Source organism: Falco cherrug, chromosome 7, assembly GCF_023634085.1.
Source record: "Falco cherrug isolate bFalChe1 chromosome 7, bFalChe1.pri, whole genome shotgun sequence".
NCBI lineage: Eukaryota > Metazoa > Chordata > Aves > Falconiformes > Falconidae > Falco > Falco cherrug.
In genome coordinates, this window is record NC_073703.1 from 28,767,566 (window position 1) to 28,793,313 (window position 25,748).

General features: G+C 46.5%; 1 protein-coding gene across 2 annotated transcripts; it reads left to right on the top strand.

Annotated features, from left to right (window-relative positions):
- Positions 1 to 18,866: 18,866 nt before the first annotated feature.
- Positions 18,867 to 25,052, top strand: ZBTB42 (zinc finger and BTB domain containing 42). Of its 2 annotated transcripts, none has more exons than XM_055717134.1 (2): positions 18,867 to 19,038; positions 20,350 to 25,052. In XM_055717134.1, exon 2 carries the CDS (start codon positions 20,364 to 20,366, stop codon positions 21,792 to 21,794), a length of 1,431 nt encoding a protein of 476 aa, XP_055573109.1. In that variant the 5' UTR covers positions 18,867 to 19,038; positions 20,350 to 20,363; the 3' UTR covers positions 21,795 to 25,052. The 2 variants fall into 2 exon arrangements, with proteins under 2 accessions (XP_055573109.1, XP_055573110.1); XM_055717135.1 differs by lacking the exon at positions 18,867 to 19,038 and adding an exon at positions 19,562 to 19,662.
- The last annotated feature ends 696 nt before the right edge of the window (positions 25,053 to 25,748 follow it).

Here is a 25,748-nt window from a genome sequence, read left to right on the forward strand (position 1 = left end):
ACATTTGGCTGTTGAACTATCACCAGAAGTTACATACAACCATCGATGGAGCCAGAATGGCTGTCACTATCTTTACCTCTTCTAGACTGCACGGGCAGATGTCAACATGTGTGACCAAAGCAGTCTCTTGTTTCCCTCATTTAGAGAGAGAAAGTGAGGTGAGGGAAAGGAAAACAACTTGCCCAGGATCATACACCAAATCAGCGATGGTGCAGATAGGGGAACCTGGGTGGCCTGGTTCAGGAAAAGTCTCATCAAGCAGGAACATTTTAACCAAACTTCACGCTATCTTTAGCCTGCCCTTCACTTCACTTAGCTGAATTACCCCTGTCTCGGATCTGGTGGCTGAGAGAAGAGAATGAGGCTGAAGATGCATAAAACCGCATTTTGCTATCCCTGGTGGCTGCTTTGATTTTTCTCAGCTTTCTGTAGCTGGAGATGTGTCAGTCAGATGCTGTGCCAGATGTTTCCCACAAACTGTCACATAAATGAAATAGCTGAAGCGAGGTAGGAACGTACCTGATTGCCGACTGGCTGCCAGCGCCTGCTGACTGCCATTGGCAAACCACGGCTCTGCTCTTCTTCCAGTCAACCTCAGAAGACCTGCCCAGCCAAGAGCCCCAGAGCAGATGGTGATAGCCACAACAGCTGGGAGTGGCCACCAGCTTAAGTGGCCACCCTAGACCAGGCTGCCCCTTTCCCTCACTCCCATGTGTTCCCTCACTCACATGTTCAGGACTTGTTGGCAGGGGCTGGTTGGTGTAGGACCCCTTTAGTGGTGCTGAAGCCATGGGAAGCGGGGCAATTGCACAACCGTGGAAATTGCCCAGAGCTTGTTGGTGTGAACGGTCCTCTTCCAAAAAACCTTCTGACAATTTCCCGAGTAAAGTTTCTTTCCCAAATCCGGACTACCAGGTGGATGTTTCCTTCAGATAGGACTACACCTGGATCTGGGGCTTTATGAGAGGTTTTCAGCTTACAGAGCGCTGGATGTCTTGTGTCACGTCAGGCCACCAGAAATTTCTCTTGTGTACTCATTTCTCAAATTAAGTGCTTAAAAAGATGGTGCAGGCAGCCAAGTCTCGCACAGATCCGCCCATGTACTGCCAAATCTTTACGCACCGCCACTGACCGAGGCAACTGGCAGCCAAAAGCGCCTCGCTAAATCCAGCAGCCTCCTCGGAGGTGATGCACGATGTGCCAAAGCAGAGCACCCCACCTCCACCGCGTCCCACCAGCCAGCAGCCCCCCAGCCTGCCCCCCACTTTCCCAACGCCACGATGCTACACCAATAGCAAGGAAATGGGTCTTTTCCTTCCCTTGAGACAGTGTCTCCCTTCCCACTCTTGGATCCCCCAATTCCTGTGGATTTCATGCAAGAAATAACTCTTTTTTAGGGAATTCAGAGATACAAATTGGTGTAACAGCAGCTCTGTCCTTCCAGTGCTTTGTGCTTTATTATTCAGCACACCTTTGGATGTATCTTAGTAGGAAATCGACGGACACCTGAAACAATGTCCTACATAAACCCTTTAACTGCACCAGCGATCGCTCCGCTGCCCATCACAGACTCCACTCCCTCGTCTGGTACCTCAGGGAGCTCTTTGGGCTTTTGCAGGTTTTCTGTGTTAGTCCCCTGCTCATTTGGTGTGATCAAATTGCAGATAAGTTCATGAGGCATTTGCAGATAACTTTTTCTTTTTTTTCCTTTTCTTACTTACAGCCTGATTTTTCAGTTATGATTTTCACAAAACGTGGGAACTAAAATTCTTTTTATGCGTGCACAGTATTTTTCTCTGAACAATATTTCTGCACGCAATTAAAAAACCCTGATTCTGTACATTTTATAAATAAAGCCTCTAGACTTATATTTAGATTACAATGATCTCTTGGGCATGAACTGTCTTTCCAGTCTCTATTTATGAAGCACACGACACAATAGCAACAATAAAAACAATGTCATCTAGTTGCATTCAGACAGTAAAGATCCATTATCAGCTATATCTGGATATCCTCCTTTCATCAGCAGCGTGTGAAAAAAAAAAACCACCACGAAAATTTCTTACTGGAAAAAAAAAAATAATTTCCAACAAAGAGAAATATTCTTGGGAAATTTCAGTTTTATTCGTTTTGTCATCTTCGTTGGGCACCTTAAATCCCTCGCAAAAAGTTCTGGTCAAACAAAATTTAGGGGTTGGGCATGCTGAGGTAAAATACCTATAATTTTTGGTTTCAGCCCAAAACTACCAACAACAGAGGATGTTTTTTAATTAAAAATCAAAAATTCCTCTTGCTCTTCTTTTGTGTTTTTCAGCAAAACCTGAAAAACAGCAAAAACATTTTCTTGCCAACTCTAGCACAAATAACCTCTCTTCTGGTTTTGACAACTTCCTTGGGATTATGTTGCTCTATTTCAAGTTCTTCCTTGTTTTCTTTCCTCTACCTTAATGCCAGCATTGGCACCAAAGCTTCCCTTAATGATGACATATGTTCCTCGCTCATTCAGAATATGATCTAGCTCTTTATATAGAGCATCTGTTTATTTATCTGTGGGACATGTGGCTAGAACATAAACTTGAATGAGCTGTGGGAAAGGCCAATTTTAAATACGAAAATAGACTAACATTGGTGCACTTACAGACACTCGCAGCTCCCTTATTTGATTACTAGTCACAGAAAATGCTTAGGCATTCTCATGACAATTAGTATAAACATTATTCTTTCCATTGGAAAAAAAATATTATCATAGCTGGACAAATAAACTGACCCACAACTTGAAAATGAATGTCATTTCAAAATTGCCTTTGAAGGCATAATTCAGTATCGGTGCTTAATATTCTCAGCTGTCATCAACCATGCAGTAATTAGTTTCAGTTCTAATGAATATTTATTTATATGAACAAGGTATAAGCATTGCAAATATCATACATATTTGACCACAGTTTATGATGATGATATTGTATGATTGCATGTATGTATTCGTTATTATTGCATGAATATTTCATAGATCAGTGTAAAATGTAATTACACCATAGTATGTTTGATTAATGCCAGTGTCAACAGTTTGATCGAGATCAGCATAAGACCAAGTCATTTTCTCGATAGGGATCCACGTTTCTCATCTCTGGTATCAGGATCAAGATTTTGGGGATCGTAAATCAGAGCAAGGTGCTCAGGGTACTTGACGTTTGCCACAGCTTGAATAGCTTGATAGAAAACTTTTCCTCAACTCAGAGGCAAACATGGGAGAGGGGGGAAAATCATGTTTAGTTTTCCTGGATGTTTAATCCTGGAAGAATCAAAGACACAGAGCATTTAGTGACTGAGCATGATGCAAAGATCTGCAGTCAGCTTAAAGACATTTATCCATCGTTCTTGCTAGTTTCAGGAAGAGTCCTAAATCCAAGAAATCTTTGTATCCTGCTGTCAGCAAGAATGAGATATTGTTTCATTGCATGCTACAACCTGAACTCTCTGTTACATCAGTTGTTTAAAAATTTCCCTTTTGCCTGAAATGTTGGAAGTTCTCCGTAATCATAATATCCCGTAAAAAATGAAAGATCAGAGAGAAAATAAAACACTGCTTTCTATTTTTGTCAGTGTTTACTTTGTTTTGTTGTTCACAGGTCAGACACGAAGCCATTTCAGTTTCCTCCAGCAACACAGTTTCTTTTGCAGTTTCAGTGTCTTTCCCACAAAGCAAGATGGCAGAGAAATTGTTTTAAAAATAGGAAAATGTGATTGTGAGACGACAAACTTGTGTTTTGCACAGAGCAGAGGTGAAGATGGTCAGAGAGAGCTACTGCACAGAAATCCCTTTAATCTACGTTTTGAATTGGCAAAGTCTTAGTAAAGATGAAACTCTTCACTTTTGTACTCACACCAGCCTTGGTATCAGAACCTGGGTACATATGTGCATGGGAGATGATTTCTTAATATTATTCAGCTACATAATTTCTCTTTTATTTTCTTGTGATTCCCCATTTTCAGCACCTTTCACGTGCTAGTACTGCTGCCCTAAATTGTTCATAATTTCTAAAATACTTCTGCTGAGATCCTAAATCACAAAGATTTCACTTGATTCATCGGTCAGTGCCGCAATGCCAAGGCAGCGCTGTGGGACTTGGCTCAGGTCCATTGCTGCCTTGGTGCCTTTTGCTGTTGCCTAAGGTTTGGGGGTTTTTTTTGTAATTGGTGATGGGCTGGAGGGGAGTGTGAGGTGGGAATGAAACCTTTCCATGGACGGGTTCACATACAACTTGGTTTTTTTAGCCTCTTAATTGTGAAGTGTGTGCTGACATTTTCTACTAGTTGCTCTTGACAATCCCTGAATGACGTATACGGTTTTGCTTAGAACTTGGCATTTACTTGCCTTCCCTGTGTGTAGGGTAGAACCTCATGCTCTGTAAGGGGTGTATTCCCACCAGTGAAACCTGCTGGTGCTGCCCCAGGTCCCGTCCCTTTGAGCGTTATGGACCCAGACCACACATGGATTTCATGAGTGGTTGGGGGCAGAGGTGTGGGAAGGGCTTGTGAGGTTCAGGGTGCTGAGGAACCCTGTGGAGGCAGTAATCTGCTGGTCAGAAATCTCTTGTGAGGCTGTGAGTGGTGTGCTCCCTTGGAAGAGCTTATGGGGTTTTGTTGCTTTTAGGAAATTCCTTGGTTTGGAAAAGTTCTGGAAGAGGAGACAGGATTTGTCTTTGCCTAAAGTCCTTCTAAGTCATGTTGGTTCACGAGGCTGAGATGGTTCCCAGGTGTTTGGACCAGAACAAGCAGCCGAGGTGACGGTCTGCACACCGTTTGTCACAACATAAGGCACATAGTGCCTGGCCCAGGCTTTGTCACACGTTGAGTTATGGAGTGCCCAGACCCCAGTGCCTCTGACACTTCTCTCCAAAAGGCCACCAGCTACCAAAGCCTCGGAAGATGCTTGGCAGTGGGGTGACAAGAGCCACAAGCTTTCTAGGCACTGCTGGCTTTTGGTTTGTGTAGCACTCGCTTTCATCTCACATGGGCTGTTGTTCATGGCGAAACAGGTTGATTTCAGCACTTTGCTACCTCGCTTCTACCAGCCGTTCCCACAACTGGCTGCAGAGCCAGCACTGTTGCAACTTCGGCTGCTAAGCCTTTGGCTCTTCTTGGTTTTAATCTTCCTGTCCTTTCCCCCGTTTCAAATCACAAAGGCCCATCCTCATGCAGAACAGTTCTTGGCTCATGTTGCTACTGCTTGTTCTGCAGCTCAGTCTTTCCCTGGTGCTTTGCATCCAAGGCATAATACAAAGCCATGCAATGCAATGTGCTCCTTCCTTATTATTATAGATTGATGTTGAAAGGAGGGCTGGATGTAAGATTTTAATCAAGAAACTGCAGCAAGTTTATGAGCAATATATATCTCTCTTAACTTGGCCAGCAATGAAAATATGGTTGGCAGGGCGAAAAAAGAAAACTCCTTCTCTCTCACCAATGTACTTTCCAACATGAAAAAAAGGATTTTGAATAAAGTGGCAATATGGAGGCATTTGAAACAGCGAAATGTGATTCTTAATTGCTCATGATTGTCTCTCCAACAACTGGTAGGTTAACCACGGCAGGCTGACAGCCTGTACTAACTGACAATCAATATTGTTGAAGCGCAGAACCTTTGCCTGCGAGACACAAAAACATTTCATTTTCAAACACTACAGGACATCTGCTTCTGGAGAGAAAAAGTTGCTGCTTCTCGGCAATATGCACCGACTTGTAACTCATTTTTTCTCCTTGCTCGGAGGAAACAAAAGTCTTCTTTATACCATATCCTTTCCACTAATCTGGCAGCTATCCAGTGTGGGTTTAAACAGATGTTCTGGAAAAAAATATGGCATATACAAATGAGATGGAATCCAGCAACTCAGTCATGGATTATTACAGATATAAAATACGAAGGGCTACATGCTTCCCAGATACACATTCTATATAATATTTGGCACTAGATGTAAGAACAGTACACAAACAAATCATTAATACCCTCATTATAATAATTATTATATATTTAGCACAAAGACCCCAGGCTGGCTTAAACCCTTCGCGTTAAATACTGTACAGATGCACGTTCAGGCTGAGGAGTTTATTCAAACGGCTGCATGCACCAAAGACTTAGATGTGTAAGTAACTTTACTTGTGCATGTTTACAGGATTAAGCCCCACATGTGATTATATTATTGGCAACAACAGGCATTTCTTACTTTCCATGCTGCAGCCTTTGAATAAATCACACAATAATGAATGATTTGATGTTAAAAGGAAAGAATTTGAGCCTTGCTGCACGTAAGCCTGCTAAGCGTTAGGGCTGCCACCGAGTTAGGAGCTCAATGGTAGAAATCATATGGACACAGACTTCATAAATATCTATTACACACAAGGCAATGAAACTGATAAAATTAGCTTTTTAAATGCTGAAATGCATCATACGCTCTCTGCTGTGAAGGGCAACCACCTAAGCCCAGAGCTCTGGTAACGCTCCCAGGACGACCTGTAAAAGCAGCCAGGAAGGAGAGCCGGCACCACGCGATGGGCCAGCTGCGGGCTGGGAACAGGGGGTGCTGGCAGCTTTGGGAAAAGAACGAACAAAGACATTGCTTGCAGCTTTTACTGATATCATAGAGAGAATGTGGTCTGATGGACAGAATAATATCTAAGAGTAAGTCTACTTGCATGGTCTGTGGAGACCCTGGTCTTCCCACGCTTCTGGATGAATCCTTGTCTCCCATATTCAGCCTGAGCTCCTGGCTGGGAGTGTGCCTACCATAACCTGCTTTTCTCCAAAGCTTTTATTTTTAACTTTTCCCATTTCCCCCCCTCCTTCACCTTATTCCATCTGAATTTGAAATTAATTTGCTTCAGGCAGCTCTGGTGTCCTTTCAACTAAAAGTGGGCTCCCAAAAAACAACCCCCTTTTTGAATAGTCCTGAGAATGTATAACAATGAAGCCCAGTACTTATGGAAATAAGCTAAAAAAATCACTTTTTGAGCAGTCACAAAGGACATTTGATTACTTGATAAATAATTCTGTTTCTTATTGTTGTTATTGCTGAACAAAATAAAATGAAAGATGTTGGGGAGATGCCAGGGTGAGGATTGGGAGGGATTCATTTGTCCCCATTTTCTAGATTGCTTTTCTTTTCAGTGTCTAACTTCTTATCATTTCACCAACTTCAGAAAAGTTACAGGGAAATGAAAGTACAGCAAACTCTGGCTTTTCTACCCCTGCACTTTTTGAAATGAGAGCTCACTTAAAGGGTTGCAATGGAGGAATAACAAGAAAATGTAAATGGGGAAGACAAAGAACTGGGCAGGTTTCTTTTTTCCCCTGGAGCCAAGGTGAATCATTAAACATCAGAAATTTGTGAAATCCAAGGATATCAGAAAATCGCCACCTAAGAAATAGCCCAAACATAACTGGAAAAGGCGCTGCATTTGAAATGCCGTGAACAAAAAACAACCTGCACTTTTCTTTCCAGGAGTGTGACAGGTCCGTTCTTTCCTTTCCCCGCGGCTGCCTGTTGCTGCTACATGTATTTTTTGCCTGAGTGCTGCAAAGGCCTGGGCTCACCCCAAGAGCAGCACTGCTTGGTGCCGGTGCTCTGTGCCAGGGGCAGATGTTTTGGCGCTGGGAAAGCAGGGGTGCTGGCAGTGGGAAAGCAGGGGTGCTGGCACTGGGAAAGCGGAGGTGCTGGCACTGGGAAAGCGGAGGTGCTGGCGCTGGGAAAACAGAGGTGCTGGCACTGGGAAAGCGGAGGTGCTGGCACTGGGAAAGCGGAGGTGCTGGCGCTGGGAAAGCAGGGGTGCTGGGGCTGGGAAAGCAGGGGTGCTGGCACTGGGAAAGCAGGGGTGCTGGCGCTGGGAAAGCATTGGTGCTGGTGCTGCCCGTGCCAGCCCGCATTGCTGCATGCACCCACCTCGATACACGCAACCACACAGACCCACCCAGCATCCACGTGTACTTTATGCCTGGTACAGAGATGCCAGTGAACAGCCACGCAGAGGTGGTTTCATTACATACTCTTCAGCAATTTTAACAATTTTAATGACAGAGAAGGAGCTGAATTGAACATGCGGGCTGACTGCTGCAAACTACCTGGTTCTGGTTACAAGCTCAAGAAACCGAGTAAAACAAAGTGCAAAGCTTAGTGTATCCTCTCTAAGCCAGTGAGCATGTCAGGCTTAGTGGGTTATTTGATGATATTTGACTCTCCTTCTATATGAATAACATCTGCAAATAAGCTGAGTCTCTTTGGAATTGTTTTTGGTTTAAAAGAATTTGTTATTTAGAGCGTTTCAATCAGTCACTTGCTGTTTTGGCTGGTCACAGTATCAGGTTTGAGCCCTCCCATCCCCTGCCTCAAGAAACATCATTCTCGTAATAATTAGGTGTTTGTTACAGAAGCCTCCAAAGATAACAGGAGAGAGCCCTGATACTATAAGCCTACTGCTGGGGGTTAGAAATGAGGATGATGCTAAAGCAGGAAAAGAATACAAAATTAAATGAAGAAAGAGATCCAATTTCCGAAACTCCGCTGGCTACATTTAGATTTCTCAGTGGCAGCCAGCTCAGTGTTAGGCTAGCTCACGCATGTGTCCTGCCCTGCGTCGGTGCACCTACCCCGCTGCTGTGGCAAGGCCAGTGACACCAGCTGCTTTAAGCATCCCAGCCATCCCAAAGGCTCTTCCTGAACAACGATGCCTGGTCTTTCCAGGAAAAAGCTCAGGAAGAACTGTTTGCCCTTTTCGCACCAGTCAAGTCACAGGAAGGAATTAGAAGGCTACCACATCTACCTCCATCATCTCCACCATACGCCTAGAGGGCTTCTGCAGTTGCCAGCAGTAGCAGAGTGAAAGCAAGCTTTCCTCCCTATCTCAGGCTAAGAATACGGAGAAGGCCATACCGCGGCAGACCAAAGGTGCATGCAGCCTAGCACCTCCTCTCTGACAAAGAACAGCGGTGATATGGAGGGACAAATGTAAGAACAGGGTGAGAGATCAGTGATGCTTCCCCAGAATATTCTTCACAGCGTCAACACCGTGTGGCTTTCTAAGCCCAAACTGGTGCACTGCATTTAACACCTTTTGGTGAATTTATTGACCATGACATTTTCTCACAGTCCTCCAAACGCCTGCAGTCTTGGCACCCTGAAGGTGCTGTACCAAGGAGATCCACACTTTAACTACAGTCCTGTAAAGAGTCACCCCCTTTAATTCATCCTGAACCTCCCATCTTGCCAGGTTTATCTACTGCCCCTGCTTCTGATCATAGAAGAAAGAGGGACAGGCTGATCTCCCTGTACTGATCTGATCCTGCAGGCTCCTGCTTTCCTCCCTTAGTCACCTCACACCAAGGCTGCAAGAGCTGTCCCTCTGCAACCGCTCTGAGGCAACGCGGGCACAGTGGTTTGACATCCAACCAGCCCGGACAGCAAATTTTGGATCGTGTTACGTCCAGTGTCTTGGACACAAGCTCTGTCAAAGACAGTCTCCTGTCTGGCAGGACCTTAAGCCTCACCCAGGCAGTGTGGTTTAATTCCTCAGCACCAGCAAGGAGTGCAGGTACCTAAGTGCAAGTCACTGCATGAGTGCCAGCAGCATGGCAGCAGATGGATCAGCCTGTACCGCAGCCTCTGCATGTGTTTAGACAGACAGCAATGTTTTGCAATCAGAATTTCTCCACAATTTGCCCAACCTTACCTACTCTTTCCTTCCAGACCTTAAGGTAAGCAACCTTAAATGCAGCTCCAGAAGTGGGCAGAGGCTAAAGAATAAAGTCCCAGAAAAGACATCTGGGCAGAGAAAGGTGGGAGGGAGGCACATGCCCGCACGCACCGTCACCAGGCTGCCTGGAAGATAACTAATATCATTTGTGTGGGATTTTCCTCCCCCTCCTGCAGATCAAAAGGACAGCAGCAATGCAATCTGCTGTTTGTGTAGGAAATGTGTCAGAAGAGGGAAGGAGGGGATACACATGGGAACATCTGCTCTAAGAAGCCACTTGAAAATTAACCATTTAGGTCCTGATCCGAGGAGCACCTGCTTAGTGCTAAGCCTCAATGACACTGGGGCTGTGCACGTTCACGGCACCTTCTGCAAAGTTCTGGAGGAGGATGAGGGTGACGAGCAATTCTTCGTTCACCTTCCTCCAACTGGGCTTATGTGGGCAGAGTGGAGCCCTTCCTGGTGCTGCTGTGCAGGCATGCACAAGGGTCACTGACAGCTGTGCTGAAGATGTGGGAAGAGTCGTGCATGGCCAGTCACTCATCTCCACCCAGGCGCACCTGGACAAGTGCAAGATTTGCAACTTGGTGCCCTGAGTCAATGGTGCCAAGAGCAGGGCATGGGGGAGATGGGACTTATTATCTCATTTGTCTATCAGGCTTTTGGCACCTAAAACCCCGCTGCTCCTGCTCCCGCTTGTTGCTCTCTCCCTCTTTCTGCATCAGCTGGACCTGGTAGCCCACAGCTGAGGAGCCTATTACAGAAAGTAAAGGTGGGGGGCAGCACAACCGGGGTTTTCTCTTCTGTCTGTGACTATTACAGGTGTCCTAGTCACTCACAGCCACCCACCCCCTGTGACCTTTGCACAAAAACCTGTCACCGGAATAAAGTATTGCTGACCCAGCTTTGTAACATTGCCACAATTATTATTTTTAAAATTTTTATTTTTATTTAATATTAATTAAAAATTAAATTACAAATATAAATTGTAACATTACCACAGATGAAGGTAAGTACAGTGGAGAAAAAGAAAAAAAAAAGAAAAAAAAAAGAAAGAAGCTTGCCTTTTTTCTTCCTTCTGCGTATAAAATTGAAAATCTCACATTGTCCCAGTGCAATGCAGTTGAGCACAAAAGGGAAAAAACAGCCCCATGTTGTTCTAGGCCAGGTGCCAAAACTACTTGGGCTAGTTTGTGCTGGCAGCAGCGTTCTCCAGCAGAGGGTCCGCACTTGGCCACGGCAGAGTCGTAACCACCTCCCAGGTCACTGAGTCACCTTCCTGTTAGCCCCCTGCCACCCTGAACCTCCCACGCACTTAGGCAAAGGGTTGGTTTGGTTTTTTGGGTTTTTTTATTTGGTACGTCTTGTAAAATGTGTCCCATGATTGTCGTTTACTGCCTGGGGTGGCATACAAAAGACTGTCTCTGTGAAAGCATCAACCTTAACCTGGGTTTGGATGCAGTCCAACAAATCCTTTACCCACAGAAATACTTTTACACAAGTATTTAAGTCAACAGGATTCTTTGCATGAGTAAGGGATTGTGGGATTTAGCCTTTACCCATCTTATTTTTCCAGTAAATAAAATGTACTTTTTTCAGCATCTCTAGAGAACTTCACCATCTTTATCCTTTTGCTGCTCTTCAGGATTTGCCTATTTCCCCAGAGTTCACTTCAAACACCATCTAATTTGCAATTTCTTTCTTTCCAATCTCTCTTCCATATAAATCCCTCTACATTTGCCCACGTTACCTGCAGACATGAGTTAAATCGGCAATCTGATCTCCCAGTTAGGAGAGAGAAATTGTTTGGATTTCAGTTTCTGCATCAGAGCCAGTCCTCTCAGTATTGATTCTGCATCAAATACAGCACTGGAAGAGCTGGGAGAGTTCAGGTGTAATGCCCAATAACCAAAGAAAAAACCCAAAATTCCAGGGCTTTTTTTCATTGTAACTGGTCTTAAAAGGACCTCTACTTTCCTTCCTCTGCCTTCTTACAAGTCTGGTCTAAGTGCGTATAGTCGCAGATCCTCTCCCATATCCATCCCTAAGACGCAGCAGGGAGCCTGAGAGTATCCCAGTTACAAAGTGTAGTTTGAACATTGCTCCGGACTTGAGCTGGAGGCTATCTCTGCTTCACTCAGCTGAAAATAAGTACTTAGCCTTTTGGACTATGGAATTAAAGGCAGACATGAGCAGTTGCACATCACTTTGTATATGCTGCTGGCTACGCAAACAAAGATCCTACAGTCACCCCAGCCAAATGGATCACCTAGGCACATCCTCAAGTCTGGGTCTTGAAGGTCAGCCATGCTAAGAGAGATATAAAATCCACAGGGTTTTGGCCCACTACTACTTCTTCTGCAACTGTCCTAGTCCGTTTAGTGTTAGTTTAGTCTGTTTTCTGTTTTCTGCAAAGGGACATTTCATCATCGTGCCAACTGCTGCAAAACCCCTTTGTATTACTGAAACGGAAAATACTGTCACCAGCACCATTGCCATGACAGTGGTCCATTCATCCCACCCTGCTTCAAGCGGGTGACATCCTACCAGTGACACCCACAATCCCTAGCAGGTTATTACCATTCCAGGTTGTTTCCTCTCACTTATTAACTGTTACAGGCTGATCTCCAGTTAAGTGCGGTTCTGAGTGTCTTTTGGCAGCCTTTTTTCCAAACGCTCTTTAATAAGCATCACCGGGCTCGCCAGACAAGACCAACACTTCGCAAAAGCATCAGCAGTATGTCTTAAGGAGCTGGTATTTTTTCCCCAAGGTTCTGCATGTTTTCTGACATCTCTTCCATCCTGTTGTGTTTCCATGAGCAAACTACTAAACACCTTCTCCTCCACGGGTGCAGGTGGAGCTCAGGCTCTTCGCTGCGTGGCAGGAGGAACTCACTAGTATAGTAGCCTGGTTCTCAAACTGCAGCCTGAACCTCTGATGCTGTGAAGTCCGTCGCTTCGTTGTGGTGAAGCCGTGACGCAGGAGCAAAGCATTCAGTGCACAATTACGGGCTCTGAAATCAAAACCCTTCCACGGGCAGAGGGGTCTACCTGCCACTACACTCAAACCTACTCTGGTTTCAGGGAGCCCCCTCCCCCTTGCTACACCTTCTTCACCTGGGTGCTAAGCACTTGTCTCCCCGTAGACCCAGCCGGGTCACCAGCTTTGTCTCCAACTCTGCAGACGTATTCTGAAGCTTAATGATATTCACATATTTCATTGATTCATTAAAACAGAACTTACACTGAGAGTCTAATTAAGACCAAAGTTCCACATTCATTTCCAGAGCAGTAAAAGGCAAGTTATGTAAACTCACAGCAAGTACTTCTTCTTTTACCAGAAGAGCAAGATAAAAGCATAAAACACATCCATAGGCAAAACAGTAAAAGAGGGGAGCAAAGGTTTTGGCAGACAGTACATAAGAGAAGGAAGTCTAGAAAGATATTTTTATTTGCATTTCTTACATGACACTCTCTGGACTTCCCCTCGACCTGGAATACATCAGAGGGAAGTGGAGCGACCAGTGTGATGGCTACTACACAGCCCTGAGACAACACCCGCTCTTTTTAACTAGAAAAATGGTCTGTCTTGCTCTCCTCATCCCCAGCCTCCCATTTCTCTCTCCATCCCTGGGGGCTGGACCACTCTCAGAGGTGCAGGCTTGGCATCCAGGCTCCCAAAGGAGTCAGGCAGAGGCTGGGAGCACACAGAGCCCAGCTTCTTTCTGCACAGAGCTCCCAGACTCCCTCCCAAATCCTTCCGATCCAGTGCTGCTTCTCCCAAAATCCTCAGCCCAGCTCCTCTGACTAGGCTGGGAATGACACCAAAGAAATGTTGAGGCACAGCAAAGAGCAAGACAGATGCTCATGCTGAAGGGGGCCTAATATGACAGCAGAAAAAGGATATAGGGGTGAGGGAGGAAGAAAGTGTCCAGGGAGGGTAGGGAATGGGGTTGGAAGGTGATGTCAGTATAACTACTCCAAATTACAGAGGGTCTTGGAGGTGGGACAAGGAGCTTAGTTTTGATTCAGTACCTGATGAAAGAGTAAAGCAATAGCAGAGGTGATTGCTGCAGCTATCCGGATGGGTTTGAGAGGGTGTAAGTGGGCATCACCGAGGCCAACAACAAAGAGATTGTAGCAATAACGATGTGAACTGTAGCACATGAAGGTTTTATTTAGTGTGGGGAATGAAGAAAAGTGAGATGTTTGGGATTTTATTATTTTAACTGGCATCTGGGATGCTTATGCTTGTTTGTATTTGCTCAGGCTGGGTTAATTTGGAAACCCCATTGGAAAAGCAAAAACCATGAGAAGACCAAGATTATATGCCACACGTGGGAAAAGATAGTCTTTTATGCCCGAAGTTTGCAAATTTATCTAATGAGGATCACAACACTTATTCTAAGAATATGTTCAGGCAGCCCCACAAGTCCCAAGAGAGGAATGTACCCTGCTTAAGGGACCTTTTACAGACAGCAGGGCAGGTATGGCAACCCTCTGCCTCACAAAGCTCAGGCTAATAGTTGGAGGTAAAATTGATTTATCCTGGGACAAAACATTTTCTGAGGAACTGCTGCTAAACTGGCACCAGAACATCGCTAGTACAAAGCCCTTTATTCTAGGTTATATTTTTGCTTAGTGAGTATTTCTATTGTGAGATTTCCCAGTCCTAATCTAACAAAACACTTCTGCAATATTTAGCTCTCTTTCCTTCTGGGAGTTACTAAAATAAAGTGCGTTGTTAACATGGTGTATTATTTGCTTACAAATAGAGCAACGCCAATTAAGAACTTCTCCTTTAATAAGAAATTAGTAACTCTACGCTGGACCCTATACCAGTGCTGCTCAGCTTATCTGAGAATGCATCAGCTTCTGATTTAAAGACTTTTGTCTGGGCCTGATAAATCTTACGCCTGGTCCCAAAGCAGACACCAATTTTGTCTCTCACTGTCCACTGGTATTTATGGCCTTGCACCACCATTCTCTATATATCCTGCTACAAACTTCTACACACCTGTTAATTTATAGCCTGGGCTCTCAGATTTCCTTCCTGGGGATGGATAAATAAATAAAACAAATATCAAAAAGGAAATAACATGCTTAATTGTAATAGATTTTTAAAGCAAATGCACATTATATTCTGAAAGTCCCAATGAAACCCCAAGCAACATTAAAATATGGCTGCCAGGCATTAAAATATGGCTGCCAGGGTGATGAGCAAGGGTGAAAGAGGAAAAAAAAAAACCTCTCAAAGAGGAGGATGTGCCTTATCAATGCCATGCAAATTTCCTTCACTGCTGCAAACCAAGAAGCGTGCTCCCTTTGCAGAAAAAAACCCAATGGATTTTTTAAAAGGCTGAAAAAGCACCTTCATTTACCACTTCTAGAAATCCAGAACACAGCGGACTGTAAGAAAACCAGAGAGAAGCTGAGGGTTAGGCAGGCTGGGTGAAACTATGGAGGATGAATGACCGAGGAAGCAGTCTCCCGGCTCTGAGAAAGGAGCTAAGTACAGGTGTGGTGTTAAATGCCTGGCTGCTTTGGCCGGGGGTGTTGCAAGCTCTTGCTGCGGAGTCGAATGTGACCTGCGCCGGTAGCACCTCTGCAGAGTCCTTTGCGCTGTGAACGTGTGTCGCTAGATCGGTGTATCCTTATTGACAGCCGTGTTGTAGCAAATACAACTTAACACGTAATTATATATGCAGCTTAGTGCTGTGAGCCTATGCATTCGGTCGGATGATCTGACAATCGGCCCTAGCTGCTACAATATATACTCACAAATACTCCAGCGCACACAGGGTCTCGTTATCAGGGAGGAATCTGCAGGACAGCCATAAACCAAATACGACTCACATAAGCACACTGCTGAGGAGACTGTCTGCAATATATGCTCTGATTAATGTCTGGAATGGCAATAGTGCAAGTTAATGCTTCCTTGAGTCTTAGATGACGTGCTCGAAAAGATCTTTGGGAAGGTCGTGCCCACTTTTATGACTTGACTGCAAACCGAGCAACCCCCCGAATGCTGACCTTGGATTTGACGGCAGGGTAAGTGCTGGAGTAGATTGCTAATTGGGGAAGATTTGTGGACGCCAATGGCAGCTCCTTCTCTTACCACCACGGGGCTCAGCATCCTTTGGTGTTACATTCCTCCCTTTTTCAGAGGAGGGAATGAAGCATTCGGTCCTTCTAATGCCCGCTGCTGTCTGCACAGGATAAATCAACCTTTGGAAAAGTTTGGAAGAACTCCTGCAAAAAAACCTCGCTATGACAAACACACTTAAAATATCTTCAATCCTGCAAGTATCAAACAATCTCAGGCCCTGACTCCCTCTGAAATGCAACTGGACTACCACAAAGAAGTTGCCCTGGGAAAAAAAAAAAAAAAAAAAAAGAAGGAGGAGGGAAAAAAAAAAAGAACATAAAAGCACTGAAATCATGTAGAAACAAACACAAAGAGGCTCCTGCCCAATGCGGTGAGAGAGAAAATGATTAAATCACATGAAAAACCTGTTACTACCACTTCTGCATTTGGCCAACAAAGAGGGCTAGAGAGGCCCCGCTCAGTAAATATATACTCTTGTTGGATCAAAGGGGTAGGGATGGAATCAAGTCCTCAGGCTTCATGGACCTGATCCAGTTGGTTTTTCTACTAATTTCTGTGGGCTTTGGCTGGTGTCCAGGCAGCATAAACAACCAGAGCAGGGCTAGCCTTGCTTGGCAAGCGAAAGCCCTGCCAGCACCACTGATTTTTACTCTTTCTGCCCTAAACCTGGGCTTTCAGCTCAACTCGAGAAGGCTCCATAAGCAGCACAAGGCTCACTGGTGCCCAGGAGGGTTTCAGCCGGACCCAGGAATGCTCGTGGCTGCACAAAGATGCTTAACATGGTGGCCCCTGACATCTTCCATCAGTCCCCATTTGACATCTTCCATCAGTCCCCATTCACGTTCAGCTGTCCCCATGACGGTCGTGATCCCCCCCGAGCATGGATATGGTCGGAGAGCTCCGTATCAGCCAAGCAGCTGCTGCCTGGCTCTGTTCCCTCGAGGAAGGATGGACCATGGAACCTCTTCTGGGCTTTGCGGCAGGGGAGTCTTCAGCCTGCAAAGGGCTCGGGGGCCAGCAAGGTGGAAGCTAATGGTTTCTTGACCATGCCATGCTTTCACGAGGGCCCTCAGAAACGCAGGAGCTCTTGGAATAAAGTTTCTGGGGCAGTTCTTCCTGTTGCCTTGCCTCCAGAAATGACTTGGGGCTTGTTTACATTAGAGAGTTGTACTACCAGTATTTTATACAGCCATAGTTAAATCAGCACAACACCTGTATTGTATCTATTGCTGCCTTGGTGTGAAGATGAGTATAGTATTTCTGAGTCCCGAAAAAGCAAGCCAACAACACGAAAAATGGATACCTAGAGAAAAGAGGGATGCTGTTGCGTTTTCTGACATTTCAAACTCAGTAATGACCACAGACTTACTGTGAAATTGTAATTGGTTTACTAAAAATAAGACACTGCTAGATTGCAGAAAATTATTCCTAGCTTACAGCACCCAAACAGGAATTAAAACCTTGGTTCTTTTTTTTTTTTAATCTTATTTTTTCTCCCCTGGTTATTAAAGGGAAGAGGGAAGAATGAACAATGAATTAAACAAAATAAGGGTTTTCTGCCAAGCAGCATAGTTCATATGAATACAAGAGACTGTCTAACGTTTCCAGTGTACAGAGACAGCCAAACTCCACAAGTCGACAAATCGACAGAGTAACTTAATGGAAACTGCACTTGCACTTTGGGGAAGAAATTGTTCCACTTTTGGCAGAGCCTGTATTACCAGGCTGCGACTGTGGGATGATGCCATCTTTCAAAGGACAGAGAGCTCCCGTTCCCTGATCGCATCTGCCATCATGGGCAAACGGATCAGGCTCTGGGCTTCTGTGAGAGTGACAGATTTAACCTCAGGACCTTTAATTCTTTCGCTGGAGCTGGGCACCTCCACATTCTGGGCCGGAGTTTCCCAGTTTGAACAGTATGGACAATGGCATTACCAATGTGCTTTGTGGCAATGCGGTCGTTGATGTTCAGAAACACCCAACACCCCAGCATTTGCTGCCAACGGAGTTAAACCAGTTGAGGTCTTCGAGAGAAGCAGTGTCAGCAGTGCAGACCCTGCCCTCTGAGACAGAAAGCCTGAAGATAAAATATCAAGGAAAGGGATTAAACGAGTAACAAACACACCAAGCAATAAACCTGAGGTTTTAAGGTGCTAACGCTACCACTGCGCATCACAGAAGACAGACATTGAAAAAAAAAAAGAAAAAGTTGCGACCCTGCGGGTGGCAGCACCCAGGCAAGGCGGCCCCGAGGAAGGAAGGGAAAGGGGCTTCCCCGCCGTACTGGCTGTAAGCTGCAGCGGGGCCGGGGGCTCGGGCCGGCCCGGGGAGGGTGCCCGCGGGGACCCCCCAGCGCGCCCGGAGCCGCCCCCCGCCCCCGCAGCGCCCGGGACGCCCCGCGGCGGCGCCGCTACCGGCGCACGGAGGTGGCCGGCGCGTTGCGGTGGTACCGGGCCCGACCCCGACTCCCGACGCTGCGGTGGGAACCACGGCCGGGCCCGGCCCCGCGCTGCCCCGCAGGCGCTCGCTTTTGATGGGATTACAGCTAATTAAAATTTAAAATTCTAATCAACTATCGAAAAGGTCATCTTGAAAAATCCGTAGGCATCTGGTATTTATTAGCTGACGCGCAACCGAAGATCAATCCGGGGGAGCGCCTCGCCCCTCGCCCCAGCCGCACCCCGGGGCAGGCGCCGCGGAACTCCCACCGCCCTCCCCCCCGGGCTCTCCGCGGGCGCGCAGGCGGCGCCGCTCCCCGCCGGGCAGCGCAGCGCAGCGCACGTCGGGCTGCAGCGGGCGGGCGCGCCCTCTGCGCGGCGGCGCAGCGGAGTTGGGAGCGGGACGGCCGCGCTGCCAATGCAGCGGCCGGGGCGGGGGGGGGAGGAGGGAGGCGGGGGGAGGGCTCAGCCGGCAGCGCACACCGGCCGCTGGCGGCGGGGCTGGCCGGGGCGGTGGGGGCTATTGTGTGCACCAGTGGGGACACGCACACGCGCACACACACACACACACACACACACACACACACACACACACGCACACACACACCCGCGGCTCGGAGGGAAAGTATCGCGAGAGCGGCCGGCGAGCAACCTGCTCCACAACACCGCCGCGCGCCGGCCCCGCCGCACCCGCGCAGCGCCGCGCACCGCCGCGCACATGCGGACGCTGAGCCCTGCCGCCGCACGCCGGTAAGTGGGCGGTGAGCCGGCGGGGGGCGGCCGCCCGCCCTCCCCGCAAGGGGAAAGTCCTCCCTGCAAAGTTGGGGAGCGCGGCTGCCGTGGCGGGGGGGGGCTCCGAAAAGCGGCTCCGCGCTGCGACCCCCCCCCCTCCCCCCCTTTTCCCCCAGCGCTGCGCGGAGCCGGGCGCCGGCGAAGGTCACCGCGGCGGGCTGCGGGGAGCAACTTTGCGGCGGGAGGTGGCGTCCGGGGGTGGGGGGGGAGCGCGTTGGGGGGGGGGGGGGCGGGCTCGGGGCAAGTTTGTGGGATTTAATCGCGGGCTATAAATGGGGCTGCTGGAACTTTAAAAGGCAGCAAGCTGTGGTTGGCTGGTAGCGAGATTTGGAGTAACATATGGCATTAAAAGGCGCACAGCTGGAGGTAGCATTTCCATCGCAGTGAAGTCAGAGCAGCTGACTCTCCAGCTTGCGGTGTAATTAGCAAACCGAGCACTCCTCCTTCCCTCCCTCCCTCCCGCCTGCCTCCCTCCCTCTCCCCCCTCCCGCCGCGCCTCGCTCGCACTCGCGCACGCACCCGCGCCCGTGCTGCCCGCCCGGCTCCGCGCCCGCGGCCGGCCCCGCCGCGCCCCGCGGGAAGGTAAGCGCCCGCCGCCGGGGGGCTGCAGCCTCGGCCCGGCCCTCTCGCCGTCCTTACGCCCATTTTCCTCCTTGCCTTTTAATAACTTCGAGGGAAACTTTTCCCCCTCCCTTCCCCCCCCCCCCCCGCCCCTGCCCGCATCCCCCCGCCCGCCCTCCCGCTGCCCCGCGCCGCCGCCGCGGTCCGGTTGTGGTTCGGTGCGTAACGACTGAGGATAAAGTTTAAATGTGCGTGTGCGCGCGTAACGTGGGTAATACGCTTTATTAAAAGATGCCCCGAGTTAGTGTTGCCGGGAAGACAGACAGCCTGGGAGTTTATGCTTTTTTTTTTTATTGCTTTTTTTTTTTTTCGTGTGTGTGTGTGCTTTCCTCTTAATTTTATTAAAGTGCTTAGTGGGAGAAACAAAGGTTGGAGGGGCTGCTGCTTTACTAGCTTTTGTTTACTTACAATCAAGTTTTTCCTGTTCAGAGCAGGTGCGAAAGGATGAGAAGCATGTTGTGTTCTGTTTTTTTTTCCTCTCTCTCTCCCCCCCCCCCCCCCCCCCCAAACTATCACAGACAATTAACAGTAAACGTTATCTCCAAGGCTGTTTCTTTGGCTTGTGTTACCGAAAAGCCGATCTGTTTGTTACAGCTGCTAGGAGGCTTTAGTTTACAGTAGCATTCAAGTTTTTCCTGTTTTGAACAGGTTATGAAGGAAGAATGGAGTTTCCAGACCATAGCCGCCAGTTGCTGCAGTGTCTGAGTCAGCAGCGTCACCAGGGCTTCCTGTGTGACTGTACTGTTTTAGTTGGAGAAGCTCAATTCAGAGCTCACAGAGCCGTTCTTGCCTCTTGCAGTATGTACTTCCATCTTTTCTACAGGGACCAGTTAGACAAAAGGGATATTGTGCATCTGAACAGTGACATTGTCACGGCCCCTGCCTTCAGCCTGCTGCTCGAATTCATGTACGAGGGAAAGCTGGAATTCAACAGTCTCCCGGTCGAAGATGTGCTGGCTGCAGCTAGCTACCTTCACATGTATGACATTGTGAAAGTCTGCAAGGGCAAGTTGAAAGATAAAGAATTATGTTTGGAAGAGAAGATTAATGATGAGGCGGCTGGTTTGGAGAAAGCGGAGCATTTTCTAGATGCCGGAGTGCCCCTGGTCCACGAGTTTGACCCAGGAAACAAACAAAAATTCAGCGTTGCAGAATACGAGAGAGCAGCAGGCAAAGAAAAGGTCAGCAGTCACCCCGCCTGGTCCTCTGATCATATAAGTGTCAGCTCTGTGCCGACAGAGGCAGAACCGTGCGCTGCAGCAGCTGGAAAAACAAAGGCTAATGTCAATAGTTCCACAGGACCTTTGTCCCAAAGGTCTGTTAACCATCCCCTGGCTTCGAGTGATGTGGACTGCGCGCTGGATTTGTCTTTCAAGCCCGTGCCGGGGAGAGATTCCTTACACCCCTCCTATGTCTTTGGACAGCTGGCTTCCGACAGCCAGCAGCAGGGTACCGAGCCACTTGTTAAAGATGAACAAGACTTGCTGTCAGATCAGGAGGACGGCGAAGCCAGGAGTCCGGAGAGTCAGCATTTTGGGAATTCAGCCAAAAGCCTAGTGACAGGGTTAGGACACATGTTCGCGGGGAATGGCAGCTCTCATGCCCGAGAGGAGGATATAGATCAAGAGCGAGACGAGAGCGAGGACGACATGGATTCGTCGGACATCTCCTCCTCAGGCGTCCTCGTGCCTCCTGGGCATATCTGCATTTGCCCCCTCTGTAGCAAGGTGTTCCCGAGCCCGCACATCCTTCAGCTGCACCTGAGCTCTCACTTCCGTGACAAGGATGGCTCCCGGACCCGCCTGTCCCCTGATGGGTCCGTCCCCACTTGCACCCTCTGCGGAAAGACTTTTTCTTGCATGTACACGTTAAAGAGGCATGAGAGGACTCACTCCGGGGAGAAGCCCTACACCTGTGGCCAGTGCGGCAAGAGCTTCCAGTATTCCCACAACCTCAGCCGCCACGCCGTCGTGCACACCAGGGAGAAACCCCACGGGTGCAAGTGGTGCGAGAGACGGTTCACGCAGTCTGGGGATTTGTACAGACATATCCGCAAATTTCATTGTGGCCTTGTAAAGTCCTTGGTTGTTTGAGAGGCGTGATTTTTTTTTTTTTTTTTTTTTTTGAATCCTCCCCCCCTTCTGGAAAAAAAACCCCAGGAAAAAAGAGGCAGCATCTGAATTACTGTTTCCCGCACCCCCCTTATTTTATTTTGGTGATACTTCAGGTGTATGATCTTTAAAAGATGCAGAGGTGTACACTCCAGAGGCCTTTTAATGCAATCCTTCCACTTCTCCATCTCCCCCCTTCCCCTGCCACCCTCCCTTTCCAGTACTGTCCTTTAGGTCTTCTCTTGCGCACCCATGTTACATTATTAATGTGAAATGATCTAAGTAATTCTGCAATGATTTAGCATCTGTTTTCATGCTGGAAGTACTTGCTTCGTGGTCAGGCTTTTTTGGTTGGTCGGTTGGGGTTGTTTTTTTTTTTTTTTTGTTTAGTTTGAAAAAAAGATTATCAGCAAATTCCGGAGAAAAATTTGGATTCCATTAAGCTCTCCTAATGCTCTCTGCGTGTTGCATAGAAACATCTGAAGAGATGAACTATGATTTAAATACATTTAACGGTAGAGAAACTTGTCCGCATATCGCAGAGTAAGCGGATGTACTCTTGTTTTATAGAGCTAGATGAGACCTTAAATCGGCCCAAATTATATGGGGGTTTGAGAATTCCTGGCTACATCTTTGGTGCTGGTCACATTTGATTCTCTTTATTATATTGGAATAGTTCTGTAGTCGCTCCTAAAATCAGAATGAGAAGTTTTTTGCCTTGGGACTGGACTGAAATTTCCCCCTCCCACCCGTCCCCCTCCCCAGGCTGACCTCCTTGAAAAGCTGCTTTTGAGCGTAAAACGTGGATGGAAAAACTCTTTTCGATCTGCAGCGTATCCATTCCCGAACTGTTGAAGGATGCACGCTAGGACATATGAATAAAAAAATCATAGGATGTGCGAATATTTGCATTCCTGTATTGACCCCCGGGGGCTGATGGCGTGCCCCCCGCTGGGACAGCACCCCCAAAGCGGCTAAATAACCCTTCCAGGTGTCAGGTCCTGGGGTTTCTTAGTTCAAGGCAGCTCGTACCGTGGGTGTTAGGAGATGCCCTGCTATCTTGTCCGAAAAGTTTGCTGCTATGCTAAAATCAGCAGTGTGGGATTTTTTTATGAAGTCACTGATTCCCTCAGAGCCAAATTCTGTGCAATCCCTGGTGTTTTGAAGGGGCAGTTTGAAGATTCCGCCCCCCCCCATGTCCCACCTTTTTGGGGAGGTTTGTGGGGTATTTTTAGGCTTTTTGTTTTTTTTTCATTTGTTTGTAAACTGAGGCTGCCTGTAATTATAACCAGTTTTACTCCAAATAACTCAATTACTTGCCTAATAGAGCATCCTTTGGTCTGTGCATGTCAGTAAATATCAGATTATTCCCTTCCAGTCAAATTACCCATTCAAGGTACATGTATACGGGACTGAAATATAATAATACCTGAGGGTTTTGAATGTTGTTCTGCTGCATTAGCGTTGCTTCACCAGCTTTCCTGACACTCCTGGAGTTGTTTTGTGAAACTTGAGCATTTATGTAAAATTCATTCGAAGCACTGAGTTAGATTGTTTCGGAAAGTTGTGCTTAAAATGCTGTATTTCATCTTAAGAAGAAAAAATTTCCCAATGCCTTCCCCCTCTGGTCCCAAACCTGAGCACTACCTACGTAAATAATACGGGATTTTTTTTTTTTGTTGCTTTTTAAATAAGTACTTCCTTTTTTAAAGAAAATCAGGATATACTTGTTACAGCCTCCTTTTATTATTCATCTCTTAAACTATGAATGTACATGTAATGTGAAATTTTGCTTCTATTTATAGTTTTGGGTTTTGTTTTCAGTCGAATTTCTTGACTGTAAAATATTTTTGCTGAACCTGTTACATATGAAAGTTGTGGGAGAGTACTGTATTTTGAACATAAGTGGCTTTGGTACTGTGGTCTTATCCTACTTAATCATTTTTTGTTTGGTTTTTTTTTTTTTTGCTGTGATTGGAAATAGCACTGAACAAAATCTACTAAAATTAAGTTATTTTTCTTTCTACTAAAATTAAGTTATTTTTTTTCTCCTGAAGATACTTGATATAGTATTTATTAGATTTTTTTTTTTGAAGTGGAATTATTACTGTTAATCTATTTCAAAACTAGTTAATTTACACTTCACTTTAAATTTCATAACAATGGGTTTTGCATGTTGAACAACATGTAAAGAGTTTAATGTAGAGTCAGCATTACTTAAGCTGGTAATCTTAATTTTGCATTCTTGTGACACTTTTTTTTGCATTTCAGTCTTCAGTTGTTTTTTGTTGGTTGTTTTTTTTTTAAGATCGTAAAATAGTATGTGCCATAAGAACATCATGAGCGTATGGAGCAGGGAAAACTTGAAACAAATTTGTGTCTGATCTTAGTGTAGAAATAAATCATGAAACTGATGCTATGAGCATGCTCTGTACTGCAGTGAATATGGGGCAAAGGTTGTTTTTTTTATAAAAAAAAAAAAAAGAGAAAAAAGACTTTCTCATTCTTGACTACATCACGAACACACTGTTCTCATAGTCTGGTATTTGTGTTCCCACTCCTCATAGCTTGAATTTCTAAAGTAAAAAAAAAAAATGTTTGCACTTATTTTTGTTCTTAAGGTGACTTTTTTTGGCTATCTGTCCGTGTGTGTCTCTTATTTTTAAGTTGCAATAGCTTGGAGCATGTTTTCAAAATGGTTCACAACTCTACAGAGAAGTACTAAAACCATGGCACACTTAACGCTCGGCTCTTCATAAACTGTTTCACCGTGGGGTGGTGGCTGTCTCTGTAGGGAACAGATCTGCTCCACATTTTAAACACTGGATTTGTCTTCTACAAACAAATACTGTGAAGTTAATGTAAAAAAAAAATCATTGATATTTTTAATTGTTTTTAATCTTGGTGCAGTTCAGATTAAATATGTATATTTAAAGACACTAATTTTTGTGGGAGAGTTTTATAGTATACAGTATGTAGAAAAGCTATTGGAATGGAATATATTTTATAAAAACGTTCTATCACTGTTTTATAGTGAACTATTTTTTCTTCAGTGTTAGTGTAATACTGTTAGTCTAGATACGACAATCGCAGGAAGAGTGATTCAAGCTACTGTTAGCGCTTAGTTTTGCGTGGAGTTCTGTTTGCAACTGTATTGGTATGTGCTGTACAATGTGACAATCGTGACTAGGATTGTTGTCTTTATAAATTTACACAAAATAAAATGTGCTAGAGTTGTAAGCTTGAGCCTCCTCCTCCCCCCTTTAGCGGAAGGGGTGTGGTGTTTGGGTTTTTCATCGTTATTTATTAAGAATATTTCATTGTTATGGTTGTGCTGCTTTTGTCGAAATTACTATTGTGTGTTATAATAATTTTTGTTTTCCAGGGCCACGTGGAATTTTAGGCGTGTGAGGAGCTGCCGTATCTCAGCCGGACCCTGACGGAGCGTTTCCTTAGTCACGGGGCAGGGCTAACACCAGCACCACTTGAGCATTGGGGAGCTTTGGGGGCTCAGCTCTCCCTTGGATGCCCTGAGCAAGCCTTGGACCAGCGCTGTGTGGCCACGGGCTGGTGCTGGGCACCGGGTGGCCAGCAGGCAAGCACGGAGGCTATGCAGTGTGTGAGGATGGCTTGGCCAAGGCATCCCAGCGTCTTGGGGCTGACCCAAGGCACCTTGGCTTCCTGTGTGAAGGGGTCCTCTGATGTGCCAAATCTCCCGGGCTTGGGGGGGCTGAGGGCTGACCCAGCTCCTGCTGGGCAGCCTGAAAACTTTGGCTGCCTCCAGCAGATCTGGGATGGGGAGGAAGAGGGTAGGAGCTGTTGGTGCTAGCTGCTGCTGGGGGGAGGAAAGTTAGCTGGTGGGTAGGTTTGTGCCTGTACTACATGCGCCACATCTTGTTTTTCTTAAATATTTGGAGGTGAAGGATCCTGGCAGAA